The 19165-nt window shown below is 41.1% G+C and overlaps 3 protein-coding genes across 4 annotated transcripts; all 3 read right to left on the bottom strand.

Annotated features, from left to right (window-relative positions):
• Positions 1-1067: 1067 nt before the first annotated feature.
• cnp (2'',3''-cyclic nucleotide 3'' phosphodiesterase) lies at positions 1068-5897 on the bottom strand. Its single transcript, XM_083931905.1, has 4 exons — positions 5782-5897; positions 2888-4463; positions 2641-2768; positions 1068-2430 (listed from the first exon to the last, which is right to left on the bottom strand). Exons 2-4 carry the CDS (start codon positions 4422-4424, stop codon positions 1981-1983), a joined length of 2115 nt encoding a protein of 704 aa, XP_083788031.1. The 5' UTR covers positions 4425-4463; positions 5782-5897; the 3' UTR covers positions 1068-1980.
• Positions 5898-6973: 1076 nt separating this feature from the next.
• On the bottom strand, positions 6974-10622 carry odad4 (outer dynein arm docking complex subunit 4; the record flags this gene model as incomplete). The annotated part of the gene is made up of 11 exons (XM_083931510.1): positions 6974-7111; positions 7206-7306; positions 7431-7627; positions 7804-7890; positions 7970-8174; positions 8248-8472; positions 8667-8817; positions 9067-9128; positions 9217-9370; positions 9530-9661; positions 10497-10622. 11 exons carry the CDS (start codon positions 10620-10622, stop codon positions 7076-7078), a joined length of 1476 nt encoding a protein of 491 aa, XP_083787636.1. The 3' UTR covers positions 6974-7075.
• A 305-nt stretch (positions 10623-10927) lies between these two features.
• Positions 10928-19140, bottom strand: dnajc7 (DnaJ (Hsp40) homolog, subfamily C, member 7). Of its 2 annotated transcripts, none has more exons than XM_083931721.1 (14): positions 19062-19140; positions 18237-18325; positions 17973-18097; positions 17083-17196; positions 16720-16794; positions 16485-16603; positions 15526-15679; positions 15150-15314; positions 14556-14647; positions 13586-13659; positions 13329-13475; positions 13057-13209; positions 12314-12376; positions 10928-12209 (listed from the first exon to the last, which is right to left on the bottom strand). In XM_083931721.1, exons 1-14 carry the CDS (start codon positions 19133-19135, stop codon positions 12172-12174), a joined length of 1482 nt encoding a protein of 493 aa, XP_083787847.1. In that variant the 5' UTR covers positions 19136-19140; the 3' UTR covers positions 10928-12171. The 2 variants fall into 2 exon arrangements, with proteins under 2 accessions (XP_083787847.1, XP_083787848.1); XM_083931722.1 differs by having other exon boundaries at positions 17973-18124; positions 19062-19100.
• Positions 19141-19165: the final 25 nt, after the last annotated feature.

Raw genomic sequence — 19165 nt, 5'->3', positions numbered from 1 at the left:
CACACACACACACGTACCACTCATGGAGAAAACAAGGGCTGACGTTGATTGGTTGACATTGTTCTTTATCTCCACAGCAGCCAATGAGAGGAATCACTTCATCTTGCGCACAATCAACACATGGAGTCCTGCACGGACCATCCTTCACTTTGGGGTGAACAGAGTAAATGTAGAGCACCAGTTCATGGTCCTTTACCTGGCCTTGACCTGAACCACTACCAGTTATTTTTAGAGTCAAGGATGTAGTGGAGAGTAAACCCACCTGTTGAGTATTTCTATACTATTTTATTCTTCTACTCTACATTTCAGAGGGAAATATACTTCATACCCCACTATATTATCTTTGATGCATTTAGTAACTCTGTATACTGTATAATTAAACATGAGCGCACCCTTACTAACTGCAATATTTCAGTGGCATACACCTCATTGTCAATCATTATAATCAGTAACATAACAGTGGGCCGTTATGCGGAATAGTACTTTTACTTTTTGCACTTCAAGTATACTTGCATGAATTTTTATGGATTGTGTTGCAACTGTCACTCTCATAAGATGGAAAAGTAACATTAAAATAATTAAAACGAACATTTTATGAAGCACAAATGCAGCATGTCATGTGTTGATGCAAAAGGGGATTAAAGAATTACAGCAGACGTGTGATTGGTGATATTACAGCTGAGCACTTGCTCCAGAACAGACTAAACTCTGGACGGTTATCACTTTTTGGCAGCTATACTGCATGATGTGTTTTGCCAGATTCTTAAGCAAGAGCAAACTGAAGGGAGATCGGACGAATGGCACAAGCCAGTCTGTGGTAATACAGTATTTGAACAGTGAGGGAGTTAGTCCTGTCATTGCTGTCAATTCTGACCCAATTAACAAAAAGCTAATAGAAATTAAATGTAAACAACCATTGCACAAATTATGAGTGCCCTCTGCTGATTTATATGGTCAACTGCACCTGTACGTGTAGATAAACTGCATGTTAGTCACTAAACTACATCACACACCTAACAAAAAAAAATCATTACTGAGGCAAAGCATGTTCTTTTTTATTAAGTGTACAAAACAAGTGCAAAAATAGTGATTCATAAGAGCTACACAAAGTAGGAATTGTCCTTAAAATTACAGTCACAGATACAAATCGAAATGCATTACATGAAAAGCTGTTCAGAGAGAATAAAAAGGGATCAATGGTGCAGTCTTGCGCAGTAGAAAATATTGCAAAACATGAACTTGGATTCACAGCATTTGATAAGTACTAAGTGCAAGCTGCTGAAACAAATGCCAAATTCATCAGCACTCTCCCTTTCAAATGATGCACAGTGCAAAGAAGGACCTCTATACATGACATTCATTCTAATACACTTAATCAAATAGATCACTTTGGCCCATAATGCTATTTAAACTATTACTTCCTACACACATGCACAGAAATGACAGCTCATCTTTTTCACTTGAAACTAAGCCAAAAGGAAACACCAGACAAATCCTGTCAAAGCGGTGCTTTTTCGCAGGGCAGAAATGTGTTACTATGCTGATACCGTTAACCTGGCATGCATGCAATGAAAGTATCCATTTTTCACATCTGAATACTGAGAGACATCGACATGTAAAGAAGAGGGAATCTAAGTTTTTCGATAACTGTGGAGCTGTGGGAGGAGGCTATACTACTTTAGTCTAAAGGCTGCAGCTAACAGCAAATAGCCAGGTACCACATCTCTGCCACTGATGTGGAAGGTAGTGAACAATGTTGACAACGAGCCTAACTGGACAGAAGGCGTCTTGGGTTGTGGTGCAAATCAACAGTAAAAAAAAAAAAAAAAAAAAAAAAAAAAAAAAAGGCACACAGTTTGTGGATTTAGGGTGGTTATAACTGAACCCCTAAATACTGCACAAACTCACAAACCTTGCACAGAGTAAGCCTAAGTTTTAATTCACCAGTCATCCCGGCCACACATCACCCATGTTTGTCATTTACAGTATGGTGCACTTCTGCTTCTTTTTCTTCTCTGGTTCTTTTTTGGCCGGCTCGAGCTCCTTGCGCCCGTAGTAGCTGGAGAAACAGGCTGGGGTACAGATAGGCTCTCTGAGAGTAAGCAGCCACCTTCCATCGCCGTAATAGGTGAGCGAGCCGAGCTCCATCTCCTCGATGAGCTCCCCCTGCTGGCCTTCCTGCTGCAGGGCAACAATTTCCAGCAGATCCAGACCCGTCTGCTTCGGCTCAACACCCTCGGCACATCCTAGAGTAACATGGGCGCGGCTTCCCAGAGGCAAGGAGGCTGACCCTGCCTCTTCTTCGGCATCGGCTGGCCACAGCAAAAGCTGCTCCTCTGTGAGGGACACTCTGGCACCAACAGTGCGAGGCGTCACAAAGAGAGCGCTCAGTGACAGCTCAAATGCAGAACCATAGAAATCTTTAACAGCCTGGAGGTCAGGGAAAAATGGATACGATAAGGAAATAATCACAGGATTAACTTTTAAACATTTAAACATTAATATGCTTGGACGCTCTTTGACATGTTCACTCAACAATCCTACATTTCCTACATTTATCTGGTTACTTACGGCAACAACAAATCTATAAGAAAACAATTAAATGAACAATTAATGTAATGCAAATGTAAGGTTTCTTACTGGATTCTGTGCGTACTCTTTGGCACCCTCCGCTTTTCCATAGTCACAGAATTTTGTAGTGCAATGGAGGGGTCCTTTGGCTTGAAAGTATTGCTCCAAATCCACCTCCTTCTCAGCTTTCCCAGTGACTGTGAACACAAGGGAATGTCAGTTGCATTGTATCCCTGCCAAAGCTTTTAGATATTAATCCGCTTAAAGACTTAATAATACATTTATAATTAATGAACACAAGTTTAAACACACTCACAGTCAATCAAGTGTTTCTTGAAGGCCTCCAAGGTGTCCAGCGTTTTCAGGAAGTCCATTGATGTGCACCTAACCTTGTCCTGGATGGGGGAGAGAAGGAACCAGCCAAAGTATAGAGGAAGGGACATTTCCTCAAGTGGACCTCTCATGGCTTCCAGTTGGGCCTCCTCCAGTCCACGTCTGGTCTTCTTGGTCAGCTGTGCTGGATCTCTGCTCCATTCAGTGAGTGGCTCCAAAAAGATGGCAACGAGGTGGTGTTGCTCGGCGATCTCCCCCAGGCGGGCCAGCCGATCCTGGGTGTGGTTGGTGTCGTCCACCACCATCAGCACAGAGGAAGCTGTCCCTGCACTGCAGCAGGCCACCACAGCCTCATCCAGAGCCTTGTATCCTTCCACAGATGATTCAGGCTTCTCTGGCTTAATGCCGTGGTCATCCGCACAGATGACAGAGCACTGGTCTTTGTAGGCTTCAGCTATGGCACGTGCCAAGAAGCTTTTACCACTTCCTGGAAGGCCTCTGAGGACAACAAGGGTATGAGAGGTTCGCAGCGCGTCTTTGGTCTGCTCACGTTCCAGGAGGGCAAAGGACAGGGTGCCAGATGCAGGGACCGTATCCTCTTCCTTTGGAAGCTCAGTGTCATTCTTCTCAGATTCAACACCTTCTGCTGCTGCTGTTGCTTCAGCTCCCTTCAGAGCATCAGACTCAGCTGGTTTTTCTGCTGGTTTGTCCTCTGAAGGTTTCACACTTTCAGCCGATGCTTCCTCCTTTAATGTCACGGCGTCTGTTGGCTTTTCTGAAGAAGTCACCAACACAGTCTCTGCTGGTTTTTCTTCTTCCCCCACCTTTGTAGGCTCAGCCGCAACATATTTTTCTGCCACCTCCTCTTTGCGAACTTCTTCTGCTCCAGTATCCATTGTAGCCTTTAACTCGGACACAGTTTCCACTTGCTCTGACACTTTCTCCTCTTGGCTGGGTGGTTGTGTATCGACAGATTGCTGCAGCATGATTGGTTCAGGTAATATTTGCTCTTCTAGCTCCGCTTGTGGATCCAATTCTGCCAGTTTCTCTGGCTCTGGTTCAGGGGCACTCTCGGCCAGAGGTGTTTGCACAGGGAAAGTTTCTGGGTCATTCTCTGGCACAGGAGACTGTTCAGGCTGGGTGTTTTGTGGTTCTGCGTCCAAAGCTGCAACTGGGTCAGAGATCTTTTCAGATGACTCATCTGGTTCTGGTAATGCCACCGCACCAGGCACAGCCTCCATTTCAGATGTTTCTCTGGGCACGCTGTTCCCAATCCCCATTTCAGAATTTTCCGCAGACAGTGTAACATTTTGTGTCACAATCAACTCTTCTGTTTCTTGCAACTTTATGACTTCTGTATCATGGCCGTTTGCTGCCAGCTGCCCAGTCTCTTCATCCGCAGCTGGTGACTTCTCAGGCTCTGTGAATTCCTCTGGTGTCTCCGGTTTTTCCATTTCAGTCTTGTCTTGCTGTGGAGTCTCTGACGCATCTAAAACCTCAGCACTCTTTTCACTGTCCATGTCTGGCTTTTAAGTCTGATGTCACACACCACCACAAACCTTAGACAAATAATTAAAAGACAGAGAGAAATTGTTTCTTTTAGATGCTGAAGTTACTATGAATTTAAAAGGTTTTACAAATCCAGTCAACTTCGACCCTGTGCTACACCGTGTCTAAATAAGATAGATAGATAAAACAGGTCCTTTAACCGGCACCGCTATTTAAATATCCAGATGGAAAGGCTTATTTTTTACATGTGCGAGTGTTTATTTTTCAGACTACACGCTTCTAGCGGCTTAAATCAGTGGGTTTTACAAGGATTGTGGTAATCAGCCTGTCTCAAACAGGAAGTCACTCAATATCCATAATTTAAGAAAGAGCGGATTTGTTAGGTGGTGGATTAAATGACACCATATAAGCGAATATACAATCTGATGTATACACTATAATGGCTCTGCAATATAATAATAATGTCCATTTGTGTTCAGTAGGGGTGCTGTACTCTTGCACATACAGTATGGCAAAGCCTACTGTAATTTTAATTTCCATTTGTTAAGAACACAAAGACAGTATGCCATAAATACTGTATTTAAACCTTACATGACTGCTAAAGTATCTCCCTTGCCAGTAAAGATAGACAAAGGGCAGTTAAGGAAAAGGGGAGCGTCTCTGGAAAGAAAATGTGATGACTTCCTAGTATTGCGTTATTTTAAATGGCCAGTGCAAGATTTGTTAGTAAAAGCAGGATTTACAGTAAGAGATAGGCAATGTGAAACCACACGGAGTCATGAGACAGAAGAGGAAGCTCTCACAACCCCGTCGGAGCAGCGACAAAGACAAACATTGCTCAGTATTGTTCCCCATACACACAATAACTAAACTAAAAATGCCACTTGGGAAAAACTAACACTTTGTCATGTGTTTAACTTCATCTTATTCGGTATACAGGCGGGGTAATAAAGTGGCAGTAAATGGCGCAGTGAGGGTGAGATTATCTTTTTTTGGTAAATTTGGACGAAATGCATTACACATTCACTTACCTAAGAATATTAATTTGAAAATAAGTGTCTAGACCGCGAGCTCAGACGTTTTTGGACAGAGGAATAGTTTCATTTTAATAACTGCACACTGTGGCCATGCAGGCGGGGAGTGGCGTGCACCTAACACGCCAGACAAAAACCATTTCGCCTGCAAACCTGGCCACACATCACCAGCTACAGCGCCACGTCTAAACTACTTTGATATTTTTCTGGCGTTTACAAATCCCCGTGTGTTATTGGAGCAACTTATTTAACGCTGTTTGTGCAAAAGTAAGAGTACGGACGAGATGAAGCATCGTGTGTGAAGGGCTTTTGTCTGCTAAAAATGCCAGCTTACCAGTTACCGCTGCGGTGGAGCTGTCTGTGTGTCGGTGGTGCCGCTGACCACGCGTTTCCTCCTGGATAATACAATGACAAGGCAAAGCTGGGTACAGACGTGCACCCGCTTCACTCTTCAAGAAGCAAAGCGGAAATTCTCGGGGACGCGCAACTGGGCGGGGCCACAGACACGCCCCTGAGGACCGGAAGGACGCCGCTGGAGAAGATTTAAAAAATAAAAAACAAATAATAATAAAAAAAACAAAAAAACTTTTATGTTTTCAAGAAACAAGTGGAGATATATTAAAATAACAACTTAAGCAAAAAAATAAATGAATCCGTTGACCCCTGGCATCCTTTGTGTTATTAAAAACTATATTTCCGCTTTACATATTTATATTTTTAAGTTCATACTGCATGTCTTTTCAGGCTTAATACTATTAATATATAACATCTTGAGAATGGTGTAAACCAAAGTCACTTTATACGTGATGCCACTCCTATCCCAAAAATTCAGCCTCATGTCTGCAATGGATGAATACAGACGGTTTCACAGTTGACATCAGCTGACAGGAAGTTAACAAGGACCAAAGCTGTTGCCTAGCAATGGAGTTCCATTAAAAAATACTGGTGATACTGGTGATAACTCTGCAGGAAGCAGTTATCTGTGTGTAAATAACACCAAGTTTGCCTGGTAACAGGGGTGTGACAAGGGGAAGTTCCCTGTAGAAAATAGAGCTCTGTATGGGGAACTTCTAAGTTATTAACCAGACTTCATGGTTGACAGATTGCAGAGTACATGCCAAAGTTTGTGATAAGATTCCTTTTTATTTTGCGTATTAAATGATACATTTTCTATCTGATAGACATGTCCGTTTTTCATAGTTTTAATTCTGACAGAAATTCAGCCTCACAAATAGGTTTGGGCTTTGAAACACTTCCCCATATACATTTTTACTTCAGAGATTCAGAAATGACATTGAGACCAATGCTCCCAATATGAGTTTTACAGTATGCAATCTGATAAAGGACATCCCTGAGATCCGTTAGTATTTTGACCTTTGAGAAGTTAAAACTCAAAACGTCAAGATCTATAAACAGATGGGTCTTATTGATCAGCCAGTGTGATACATGGATATTGAATTCTAAGGCTCTAATCAAAATGCATTTAAAGCAAATTCATATTTTTAAAACTCCAATACTTTTTATTGGTCTAATTTGTTCTCTAAACTTTCATTTGATGATTGTTGTCTTCTGTCTGTGTTTTTCTCCGTTAGCACTCTGAAGCACGAAACGTTTTGCAAAAGACATCCTCACTGTGGTGTGTGTTGCTTTGCATCATCGAGGGCCTGAAAGCAGAATGATAAATGTTAGCAATCAAAAATGTATTTTAATGGAACTGAAAAGATAGCGAAGGGAAGCATATGACAACAGAGATGGAACCTTCTGGATGACAATCATGGCAGAGTCGTCCTCTTGCAGTTTGGCCTGTGTCAAGGCTTTTTCAAAGTGGGAGACACAGGATGCAAAGTTTCCGATTTTCACTGAAATGAAACCGAAGGGAATTGATTGATCAGAGACAACAGCGGTGAAGAATTAAATTGTTTAAAAGTTAAATATCAGGGAAACAAGCTGACATGTTACAGTAACTGAAAGATAAATAATTACATTCTGATTGTGCCACCAAAACGTTGGCATTTATCTGCCATTTCTCATCTGCAATTTCATCGGCGGCCGCAACTGAACGGAGACCATAGTCTCGGGCATCTTCGGGCCGATTGAGCTCCAGGTAACACCAACCAATCTCATGAAACAACCAGGTCTTCTCCAAACCACCACGAACCAAGGGAATCTTCTTCTCCCAGCTGAATTGAAAACAGGACATAACCAGTCAGCAATAAACTAACTTTCATTAGTCTTACCTCAATGTAAAACAATGCCTGTTAAGAGAGGTTTGACTATGCAAGACACAGTAATCATCAAAATAACATGTTTTGCAAAGGATGGCAATATCATGTGCTATTGTTCCATTTTTACTTACAACTCAATGGCCTGTGTGAACTGTCCAATTTGGGCATAAACCCGCCCGATGTTGTCCAGAGCCCTGGACATCGCTTCTGGAATTTTGCTGTTGATAAGAAACCTTACTGAACATTTGCTCTATTGTTGAAAAACACATTTACTCTGAAATTTGTTAAAATTCTCACCACTGTTTAGCCAGCTCCAAGTCTTTCTGATGATGGTCTAAAGCTTTATCCATGTCTCCCAGGTCGATCAAGGCATTCCCAATACAACTGTGCAGGGTGCCCAAAACCTCCTTATTAGGCACCCCTTTCTCAGACCAGCCCTGCACTATTTTCATGACTTCTTCTGCCTTCTTGAGACTCCCTTCTGCATTTCCAGATGTCAACTCTACAATGACAAGCATGCAGTCAGCATTTTCTAGGCTAAGCAGGAAAACAGTTCAGCCAGAAGCCTGCTTTACCTGCATCAATGTCATCCAGGCTCTTCAACAGAAACTGCGCAGATTCAGAGGGAGCACTATGCTGGGGCTTTCTACATTTTTGCTGCACGAGCTTGCGCTCCTTTTCCCGTGCATAGATAGGTTTCTCCTGGTTCCAGAACTCGGTGCAAGTGTCGAGGTATGTGAGGCAGCCCTTAATGACGTCCTGCAGTCTTTCCCCACCTTTCGTCTTGGCTTTTATCAAATCTGCAAATTGGGGCGTAACAGTTTTAATGGATTTAAACAAAAGTGTTTAACAGTAAGGACTAGAGGAGAAACTAATAGTTAACATTTTTGCTGTCAGTGAATGAAAGATGCATAGAACAGCACAGTGAGGTGTGGACACAAATCTGTAAATATATACATACATATATATAGTGTATAGTGAAATATCACAGTACCTTCATCTTTAAGCAGGTTTTCTAGATATTTCTTGTCACTGTAAAACTCTCCCAGTAGTTGTTTGGTTGTCCTCTCATTCTTGGGGGTCTTCTGGGTCTGTTGTTTTTTCTCTTTTGTCAGATGCTGAAAAGCAGCAATTGGCTGTGCCCCCTTTACCCGTCAGTCATTTAAAAACATAATATTGTGCATAAAAGGGAAAGCCAGGGTTCAACTTTACATACAAATAACTGCAATATCTATTAACCCAATAGTTGGAGAGTAAGTGATCCTTTGTCACCGGGGCATTTTTCCTAGCCAGGATTGATGTCTGTATGCGTACAATTATTGTTGCAACAGCTCTAACTCCAAGTTTTCCTGTTAATTACTGGGTCATTAAAGAGGAAGACAAAAAAGACTCACCTCCTCAACTTTTTGGAGAAATGATAGGTCTCCCTTAATCTCCAGTTTTACAGTGGAAGGGCCTAGATGATGCCAGTGAAGAACAAAGAGGGATTTTTATATGGAGCGAGAACAATTTAGTGTAACCGCAAAATAATACTGATAACTTACTGCCAACAGAGTTTTCTATGGCCTCCTGTGCTTTCTGGATACCCAGTCTGATCTCCTGTATTTGTGGGCGAAGCTTTTGTCCTCTGTGGTAAAACACGAGCGCAAATTCAAATTCTCCCATGTAGTACAATGCTTCTGCCTTCTGGTACAATCCCTAAAAAATCATGATAAAACAAATGTTTATTGGCTTTATGTTTCATACATTCTGCTCTATTTACATTCCCTTCTGATTCTGAGGGATGTCCTTACCTCGTTTTAGTTTAAAACATGTTTGGACATTGACAGGCAAAGATTTCTGTAATCTGTAGTTTACCTCGAAAAATGACTTATCTTCTTTGAGTGAAGCCTCTGCATCTTTTAAAGCGTTGTCAGACTGCCCCATCTTCAGGTAACATTTGGACCGGCGGACAAAGCAAGCCTTGTCTTCAGGCTTTAAAGTCAGTGCCTAAACAAAGACCAAAAGCAAAGCATGCTTTTAAAAGACACAATAACAGTTTGATTCAGCAGCCCATCACTCTGAAGAACCATTAATATCAGTCATACTCTTAAACATTCATTTACTGCCATTATACTTTGACAGTCAGTGTGCACTGTTTTAACCCTTTAGCACATTTATTAACACATTTTATATTGTTTACAACTTACAGAAACATTTTACTTGTATATACATTTTTGATTTATGTTGTTGGTGATTGGTGCTTTTTCTACACACTTCATTAGGTACACTTGTACAATCTCATGTGATGCAATACAACAGTCCAGCCATTCCAAAGATATACAATGTTCAGTTTTAATCGATTGACAGAGATGTATGAATTAATATTAACTGTTTGTTTGAGGTGGTAGTTTGCAGTGGAGTTTCTAATATTTTGGCCACCCCATATACATACATGAGGGCCAAATTATTATAAACCCCAGTCAATATAATGCACAACACTACCCAATGCGACCTTAATAATAAACATAGTAGAATTAGTACCTTTCTGACAGTGTCAACAAAAACGGAAATATCATAAGCTTTGTGAAAGTAGGATTCATTGCAGAGCTGTTTATCTCTTTATATTCATATAAACACCTATTTTTCACATACTTGTGTCCATAAAAGTCTAGCATACCCCTTCTTTTAACTTGTGTATCAATGCATTAGCAATACCTACACATATTTGGCCGATAAAGCTGATTCTTACGTTGCATTTAATAACTTTAGATAACGTATTGCAATTCAACAAAGCTTCATTGCTATGGCAACTCGTTAAGGTTGGCTAGCTAACGTTACTTACCGTTGTGTAGCTTTCTATAGCCTTTTTGTACTCTCCTTTAAGGTAAAGCCAGTCTCCGTCGGCCATTAAAGTGGAGAATACGCCCTTTGGCTTTTGCCCATCGTGATTTGCGTCCGTGTCCGACATTTTTAGCCAAACTTTCGTGTCATAACGCTTGTAGAAAACTTAACTCAGGTGGATCTTAACACAACCCAACTGGTATCCTAGCAACCACGCTAACACACCGAGAGCGGGAAACGGCGCCATCTTCTGTTCGCTTAGTACAACGGCAAAAATAAACAAATACAAATCAAATAAAAATCACTTTCCATTATGACCATGTTTTCGTTGCCTATTATAACCTTTTTATCAAATACTATTAATATGGATCATTAATACCAGGCCACTTAAACAAAAGAAAACAAAGCATTTAGGGGAAACCCAGAGGAGGCCAACTTTATTGACATGGCTGGTACTTTTCAAGGATAAAGAGAGAGTGGTTTCACCATAGGGGCAAAAACAATGAAAGCAAAGATGAGGACGCTTTTCTTTTCTTCATTAGGTGCACACAGATTACAACACACCAGGTATCTATCATCACCCAACAGCCAACACATGTGCTCTTTTCTTATGCTGTAGCATTCAATAAAATGAATGGATCAAATGGATTAATCAAGGAACACACAGATCTTAATCTATTTCTGCACAAATGTTCATGCAAACCAAAAATCAAAGTATCTTCCTGAATTTGTGTCAATTTGTGTCTTTCACACAGAAAAGTGTCCTCATCTTACAATGATGGTTCCATCACCGGACAGCAAATTTACAATAAATATACATAATAAAAATTTAAGAAATGCAAAAAAAAAAAACTATCATCACAAACCAACACTTTACATTCCAGTAAAATGTACAATGCAGCAATCTGTGAATGGCAACATCGAACATAAAACCTGTGACAACGAGAAGGAGGGGGATTTTGCCAGCAACAACGCCAGCGCAGCCGTCTCCACTGCCATCTTTCTAATGTGCTTCAGCTGTACTTTAAGTGTAAGTTTAGGCTCCAGCTGTGAATTTAAAAAAATGCTCAAGTGCTCCTTTCGGCTTATGACAAGGACGCAGCATTCAGTGCGAATTCATAGCAGCCAATAGATCCTTCAAAGAGGGGAAGGTGCCGCTTGCTAAGTGATTTTCTTCAGAAATCATTAAGCAAGTTATTAACTTTCATGCAGAGAATGCCTCCTCAGCTGTAAGTTGAGACGAGCCTGATAATAGCTTGCTCAATGCTCAGCTGCATATCAAGAGCTATCCCAGGATGTCACTTCCTGCATGGACCCCTAAAAAGCTCTGATACAATAGCTGCACAATATCTGCTATCAAAAAAAAAATCCAGAACATATTTGGACCAATGCTGTTAGCCATTACTGACTTTTTACTTGGTTTCATTCTCAATGGAAGAAAACCAAATCTGAAAACAGTAAGGCTATCAACTCAGTCTGTGCCATCTTAGTGCCCTTGCTTTACAGGCTTTAAATCTTTTGTTGCATGTGGTCATTGGGTTGCATTCATTCAGTCAATGGCATAGACAGGAGACTGACTTGCAATCTGTAAGTCATTAAATATGGATGGCGGGTCGAGGGTTGACATTGTTGAAAAGTCCTGATGTAGCAACTGTTTAGGTAGACGGATCCTCCAATTAACCGAACTGGAAGAAGAAATTTCCTGGTCCAGATGCTGAAAAAAACAAACAAACAAACAAACTGGTCAATAACGTCATGCCAAACAAGTGACGGTATAATTTCTCACAGCTTTTTGTATACATGTATTACATAAATTACCTTCGAAACTAAAACCCCCTGGGCCTCCAAAGAATGCTTTGAAAATGTTGTTGGCATCAAAATCTGGTGGGGACAAAATGCAAGTAAGAATCAACATCAACAGGGATCTTTCCATCCATAAAAAAACACAATAAAAACAACAGCTGTTTTACAATCAAGAGGTTGTTAGTAGCTCAGACGTGACTTGTAGTTTAATCCAAGGATGTCCCAAGAACTGGTGCTTCGGTAACAAGTGGATGCCAAAACTCTGAAAGCATGTTTTTTCTACAGTACTGCATGTACCAGGGATGCTATTCTTTCGGAAGTGACAAGTTTAAAAGTGCAGCTGCAGTAACAGTACCGCCTCGACTCATCGAAAACAGTAGGCGTTGTGTGTGAAAGAACTTTGGGTTAAAGGCGATATCATCAAGGATTTATGATATATTTGCAAATTTTTCAGACAAAAGGATGAAAAACGGCCCACTTAGCAAAGCATCTCAAAGACAAGCATCCAGATTTATTTTGATGAATGAGTTTTAATTCATGTTAATTTTACATTAACAACATATCCAAAGTGTGTGGCGGTTGTTTTTATAATGTTCAAACGTGGTTTCGTTTTTTACTGGGGTACCAAATGGGGTATTGAGAATTGTGGAATTTTACTCGTATTGGTATTGACTACTACATTTCTGGTATTGTAACATCCCTACTTAACGTGTTCACCCTTGAGACCCTCCCACCCCAAGGCTTGCCCAGGTGCTGACCTCCCATGTTCATGCCGTCATCCTCCAGATCCTGACCGCTGTCATAGCGAGACTTTTTTTTGGGGTCCGAAAGCACGCTGAAAGCCTCGCCCACCTCTTTAAACTTCTTCTCCTCTTCCTTCTGCAACTCAGGGCTGGCTCCACTGTGACGGTCTGACGGAAAGAAGAGAGGGGAAAAAACAAGACAAAAGTCATTGGGGACGAGGGACAACTGTGTACAGTATTGTGTATAGAGTTGCACAATGATTGACATTTTCTGTTCAGTTCAGCACCTGGGTGATGTAAAAGCGCCCGTTTGCGGTAAGCTTTCTTGATCTCATCTTCTGTGGCGTTCTTATTCACCCCAAGCACTTTGTAGTAATCTTTCCGCTTGCTTTTCTTCAACTCCAGCTGGGCATTTTTCAGAAGGTGTTTGTGTTCTAAAGAATAAAAAAAAAAAAAAAGAACAAAACAAAAACGATAAAGAGGAGGACATATCGGTGCTGAGAGCTGTGTCAGCTCAGTCACAATAGAGGAGTTAGATTCTCACCTTTTGTCTTCTCTGTCTGGTAAACCTTCTCATAATCTCGCACTGCCTCTTCATACAGCTCTGTGTCCATGTAGCTGCAGTACAGTATGCACAAGTCTGTCATTGTTTCTCTAACCAGAAAAATAAAATATAAGTACCGTATTTTCCGCACAATAAGGTGCACCTAAAAACCTTCAAATTTCTCAAAAGCCGAGAGTGCGCCTTATAATCCGGTGTGCGGGATAAATAAAGTAATTCTTATTCTTCTTCTTATATATGGACCAATATTGAGCCACAACAGGTCTCGCAACTACGGTAAGCAGCCACCGACTCTATTTTCCCCCGTAGAAGAAGCAACGCGCGGTGCATGTTGAGATATATGACTGCGCGAAACGTGGCGTTTCATTTCCATTTGTGTGTTTGTGTAAAGACCCCAAAATGGCTCCTTTTAAGAGACACGCTTACGACGCAGAGTTTAAACTCAAGGCGATTAGTCACGCAGTAGAACACGGGAATAGAGCAGCAGCGAGAGAGTTTAACATGAACCAATCAATGGTGCGGAAGTGGAGGAAGCAACAAGATGACCTGCGCCAAGTAAAGAAAACTAAACAGAGTTTCCGAGGGAACAGAGCGAGATGGCTACAGTTGGAGGACAAACTCCAACAGTGAGTTGTTGAACAGAGAGCAGCAAGTAGAAGTGTCAGTACAATCACTATTCGACTGAAGGCAACAGCACTAGCACGCGAACTAAACATCAATGAATTTAGAGGTGGTCCTTAACGTAACCCCAGCCTCGACTGTAGCGTCTATTCTATGCGCCTTATAATGTGGTGCGCCTTATATATGAAAAAAGTTTCAAAATAAGCCATCCATTGAAGGTGCGCCTTATAATGTGGTGCGCCTTATAGTGCTACTGTTTGTGAAGGTTGGAATAACAAATGCAACATGACTTGCCTCTATTAATCACCACATTAGAAAAGTTGGGACATACCACTGTGCTCTCCGTAAATAGGCCTTGATGTAGGTCTCATCCAGTTTAATGGCCTTCGTGCAGTCTTCAATGGCCTGTTCTAGTTTCTTCAGCTTTCAGAGAAAAAGAAAAAAGTGTGACCATGAGTACCAGGAAAGAAAAGTAGTTGTTCTCTTGATGTGAAGAAACAACAATATGGCAAAGATACCGAAACACTTTATAGTCACAGCAGCAGAATGAGAACTTTGCGAAGTCTGTCTGCGCTGTGTGAGTGTTATGCATGAGGATAACTTATATGCATGCCTGATTCATCTACCACTATAGAGAGTAATTGATAGGTTATATCTTTGCTTGATTATGTTCCTGTCCTTCATTAACAAACTTGAGTCATTTTTCCCTTTCCTCTTCTTGTCTCCTTTGCAATATTTGCTTATGTTCTTTACGAATACTTACTTATAAGTATCCTAGTTTGGATATTCACTGAGCAACACATTAGCCCATCAGCAGCTACCAAGAGCCACCAAGGATGCTGAGATTAATTTTACAGGTAAACTCCCAAAACAACTTGTCCGATGTTGATGCAACCACGTTTCTCTTCTGTTCCAAGCTTCTCACCTTAGATCCCACAGTGGCCCTATTACAGTAGAGCTTGGCATTTGTCTTGATGTTGTTGGGGTCTATTGTTAGTGCCTCAGAGTACAGCTCATAGGCTGCCTCAAAGTTTCCCTCCTTGAATGCCTTGTTCCCCTCCTCCTTCTTGGCTTTTAGTGCTTTGGCATTCTGAAAAGACAATACACAGGACAACTTTAAAAGCCTCTTAGGGTTATCTTAACAGCAATATCAATCAAGACTTAAAGTGGATGAGAGAAAACCACTAACACCCACTTTTAAAGAGTAAAATGCTCCCAATTAGAAACAAATTTTACGGTCATATTTATAGGAATTTTTTAAACGTTTGATTTATAAAACTCTTTTCTCCTGAATTACTCACTCTGCATGCGAGCCGAGCCTTGTCGTGGTCAGGAGCCATGCGCAGGGCCTGAACGAAGAACTGGACAGCTTTGTCGATGCAGTCCTCGTAGTAGAGACAAAGACCACGCACGTACAGGGCGTCGGCATTAGTGGAGTCCATTCGCAGAATATCACTACACAGAGAAAAAAATATACATATTTAAAAAAAAAAAAAAAGAAGAGAAATCGCGCAAAAAACGAAAGCCTTTTTCTTGCATCATCTTTAAAAGGTTCAGGTCACATCTGAAAACTGCAGTGAAGTGTTGATTTCATGCTTCCCTGCAGTGATGAGACAGTTTACCAGGAGGCAGTGGTGTAGCAAGTGATGGTTAATCGGGTAACAGACAGATACATAATTGAAGCCAAAAGTATTAATTTCCACTTTTTAATTGTGAGAATAACTCTGATCTCTTTAAAAACAGAGAATCTTTATTTTCAAGGCAAATTAACCATTTTAGGGATGTGCCAGTTATCAGGCGCTGTAATTGTCAATTTGAGAACAAGATTACACCTTTTAGATCTAACACAAAGTTGTTGGAGCTGTATGGGATACTTATCCATCGTCAAGTGTATTACCTGCCTCCATTGGTTATTTAGTTATTAATATTTAGTGAATTTGGTGAATCCAAGCTAACCCTTTAAAACAGCAAAGCCGCACAATAACACAAAACCAATCGAGACAGTGGTAGACCAGCAACTACTGTGTTCTGTTTGTTAAATGCAGCCAGGGGCCTAACATTAAATAACATTATCCTGGCTCTATAGAAGTGTCCTACTTTTCAGATTTGGACTTTTTGTACTTCTTATTTACTCATTTGTTTTATCTGACGGATTAGCATTTCACAAATATGTAATAATAGGAGCGGCATCGAGTTGGTATGGCACGCCAGTAATGTTTTACAGTAAGTGCCAAGTACTTTTTCAAATATGTTGTCTTACCTGGCTACAGACTGAGCCTCAGGGTAGCGTCCCAGCAGGGCCAAGCACTCTGCCTTCAGTATCTTGAACCTGTGACACGCTGCTGCAGACTCCAAAGCACGGTCCATGCAAAAAACAACCTAGAGACAACCACAACACACCTGCAGTCTGTGCTGCTTGACATGTCTTATGCTGGAGATATACCACACATCTGATACAATTAAATACAATTGTAACCACTTAGTGTGTAGCTTACCATTCTGAAGTCTCTCTTCTCAAATCCAATCTCTGCCATTCTCTCATACTCAAGAAGGGATTCTGCATTCTTCAGCTGAAAGTAATTTGTGGTATTCAGCGACATTTTCACTTAGATTAATTGCTCTACAGCTACCACTGGTCTCTCTTCTGTGCCATGCTTAGTGATTCTGTGAATAATCCAGAACTTGTCTCCTGGCTTTCTCGTTGAGAATTAACAGTAACTCTAGTTGATCTCCTCTTAAGCCGCTAAGTATCAGACTATTTCCACTTTATTTGCACTAGCTTGGCCAAAGCTTATCCGATAGTTGATAATCATGTTCATGTTGTCAGATCATGCGCTGTCAGACTGAGGCGACCTCACCTCCTGCTGGGCCTGGCTGTTGTCAGGCTCCAGCTCCAGAACCCTCTGGAAACAGCGGCTGGCAGCCATGGCATTACCAAGGGACAGGTGGCATTTGCCCTCTCGCAGATGGCCCTGTGGGTAAAGAGTCACAGTTCATAAACTGAAGTGACAATGTCCCTAAATTCCCTGCAGCCTGGCACTGTGTACCAAAAATTGAACCATGACTAGCTTTAACTTAGACTTTTGTCTTGTGAGACGCTTTTTTAGCCCTTCAGCACAAATCATAATGCTAGTAAGTAAAACACTGAACTACTATCCGGCTGTTAAGTCGGATGCAAAACCCTTTCAAAATATGATTTCCGGGTGTAAACCGGTCCAAGCCTCGTATTTCTACAATGCTGCACTACCGTGTTTCACGTTGTTTGAACTGATCTGAGTTTTATCAAAACAACGTAATTGTCATTTTAACTATTTCTTATCGATGAAAAGGTGTCTAACTGATGAAAGAGGTGATCGTAATTGTTCACATGTTCGGTCGTTGTGTCTATTTTGTTTCAACGGAGTGTTTGGACCCGGAAATCGTATTTTGAAAGAGTGTTACGTCAGACTTAACAGCCGGATAGGACTCTGCTATAGCTTAATAGCAAATGTTATTTACACATATTACTGTTAAATCAAACACACACAACATGGCCCTTCTCTAGGTATTGTCCACTGCATTCTGAAAATGTAAGAAATCCTTAAGCATTCGTAGAGGAGGCAGGCTGAGGAAAATTGTAAACAGCAAAAAGAAAAAATAACACTCAGATGAAACTGCTTATTGAAGAGTGAAAAAACTTAAACGATGCAAGACATTATGAGAGCTTTTACCTTTAATAAATAGTAATGGTTTGTTTCCCACAACCTACCTTCATGAAGTCTTCATTTAGTCGTACTGCTTGCTGGGAGTCCTCTAAAGCCTCTCTGTACCGACACAACATCATTAGTGTGGCTGCCCGGTTTCCATAGTAACTTGCATTCTTCGGACACATGTCTGTATAACAAACAAGTTATTGACATCCTATCAAGGACAGAAAAAAATTCAAACTTTTATTTCTTATCCAAATGGGAAATGAACAGAACCCCAAATGACTAACAGGAAGACTGACTCAGATTGTTTATGGTATAGTTACCTATGGCCTTGGTGTAATAATTGAATGCTTCTGCGTAATCCTTCTGGATATAAAAGGCATTGCCTTGCTCTTTGAAGCCATCTGCTTCCCTGTGTACAATTTGAGACGGAAAAGACAGAAAACTCAGATAAGTGTGGTGATGGACAGATCATGAATATACAGGTATGTGATGGTCAAATGGCTGGGTTTATTTTACATATTACTGTCCTTCTAGGTAGTAACATCTGCACATACACAAAACCAACAACAACTGTAAGAAGTGTGAGCATCACATCTAATAGTCATGTGTAATAGTCATGTGTAAAGACTAAGACAGCATGCCCAGATATGTGACTGAGTGTGCATCAGAGAGCTTGCTGGGCTGAGTTAGCTAAACATAGAAAGAGCCATACCAGCAGGGCAGGGAGCATATGACACCATGCTGCTGTGGGCCACCGCTGTTACTTTTTTTGGAAGTCTTTCATGGTTTACATCACGACCACACAATGAGAGAAGGGTGTGATTTGTTAGTTTGACAGATGGTATAATAAATACTGGGATTAAGACAAATGATGTGAAAGCAGTGCTCTTGGCAGATTTAGAGATATTACAGTCCACGAATGCAAACAAATAAATATGAAAAAAAAAACAGCAAAGGAGGAAGACAACCAAGCTAAACGGGGTACACATTTTAGCTTCACAGTGGTGGCGCCCTACTTAGCTTTCATAGTGCGAAAGTGCGAAGAAAATCAGCACAGAAAGGACTTTGGACTACACGTGTCGGTGTGACGCTTCGTTATACATCTTTTTCTACCGCTGACAACAAACCCTTCATTTGGTTTTTACCTTTCTAATTCTTCGTCACTGAGCAGCTCCATGTCAGGGTCCATGTTCACAGCATCACAGTTCTCCGTCGCCATTTTGCCGTCAATGGAGAAGGGGGCGTGGTC

This window comes from Echiichthys vipera, assembly GCF_963691815.1.
Source record: "Echiichthys vipera genome assembly, chromosome: 17".
NCBI lineage: Eukaryota > Metazoa > Chordata > Actinopteri > Perciformes > Trachinidae > Echiichthys > Echiichthys vipera.
The sequence above is the reverse complement of the archived record's forward strand: the minus strand, read 5'-3'. Positions and strand labels throughout refer to the sequence as shown.

What these genes read in the sequence shown, in the direction of transcription:
- cnp (XM_083931905.1), bottom strand. Translation starts at nt 4,424, where the DNA reads ATGGACAGTGAAAAGAGTGCTGAGGTTTTAGATGCGTCAGAGACTCCA. An exon ending in CAAGAAACACTTGATTGACT is followed by an intron (nt 2,769 to 2,887) that starts GTGAGTGTGTTT and finishes TTGTGTTCACAG; the next exon opens with TCACTGGGAAAGCTGAGAAG. An exon ending in AAGAGTACGCACAGAATCCA is followed by an intron (nt 2,431 to 2,640) that starts GTAAGAAACCTT and finishes CCTGACCTCCAG; the next exon opens with GCTGTTAAAGATTTCTATGG.
- dnajc7 (XM_083931721.1), bottom strand. Translation starts at nt 19,135, where the DNA reads ATGGCGACGGAGAACTGTGATGCTGTGAACATGGACCCTGACATGGAG. An exon ending in ACAGCCAGGCCCAGCAGGAG is followed by an intron (nt 16,795 to 17,082) that starts GTGAGGTCGCCT and finishes AATTACTTTCAG; the next exon opens with CTGAAGAATGCAGAATCCCT. An exon ending in CCAGACAGAGAAGACAAAAG is followed by an intron (nt 13,476 to 13,585) that starts GTGAGAATCTAA and finishes TTTATTCTTTAG; the next exon opens with AACACAAACACCTTCTGAAA.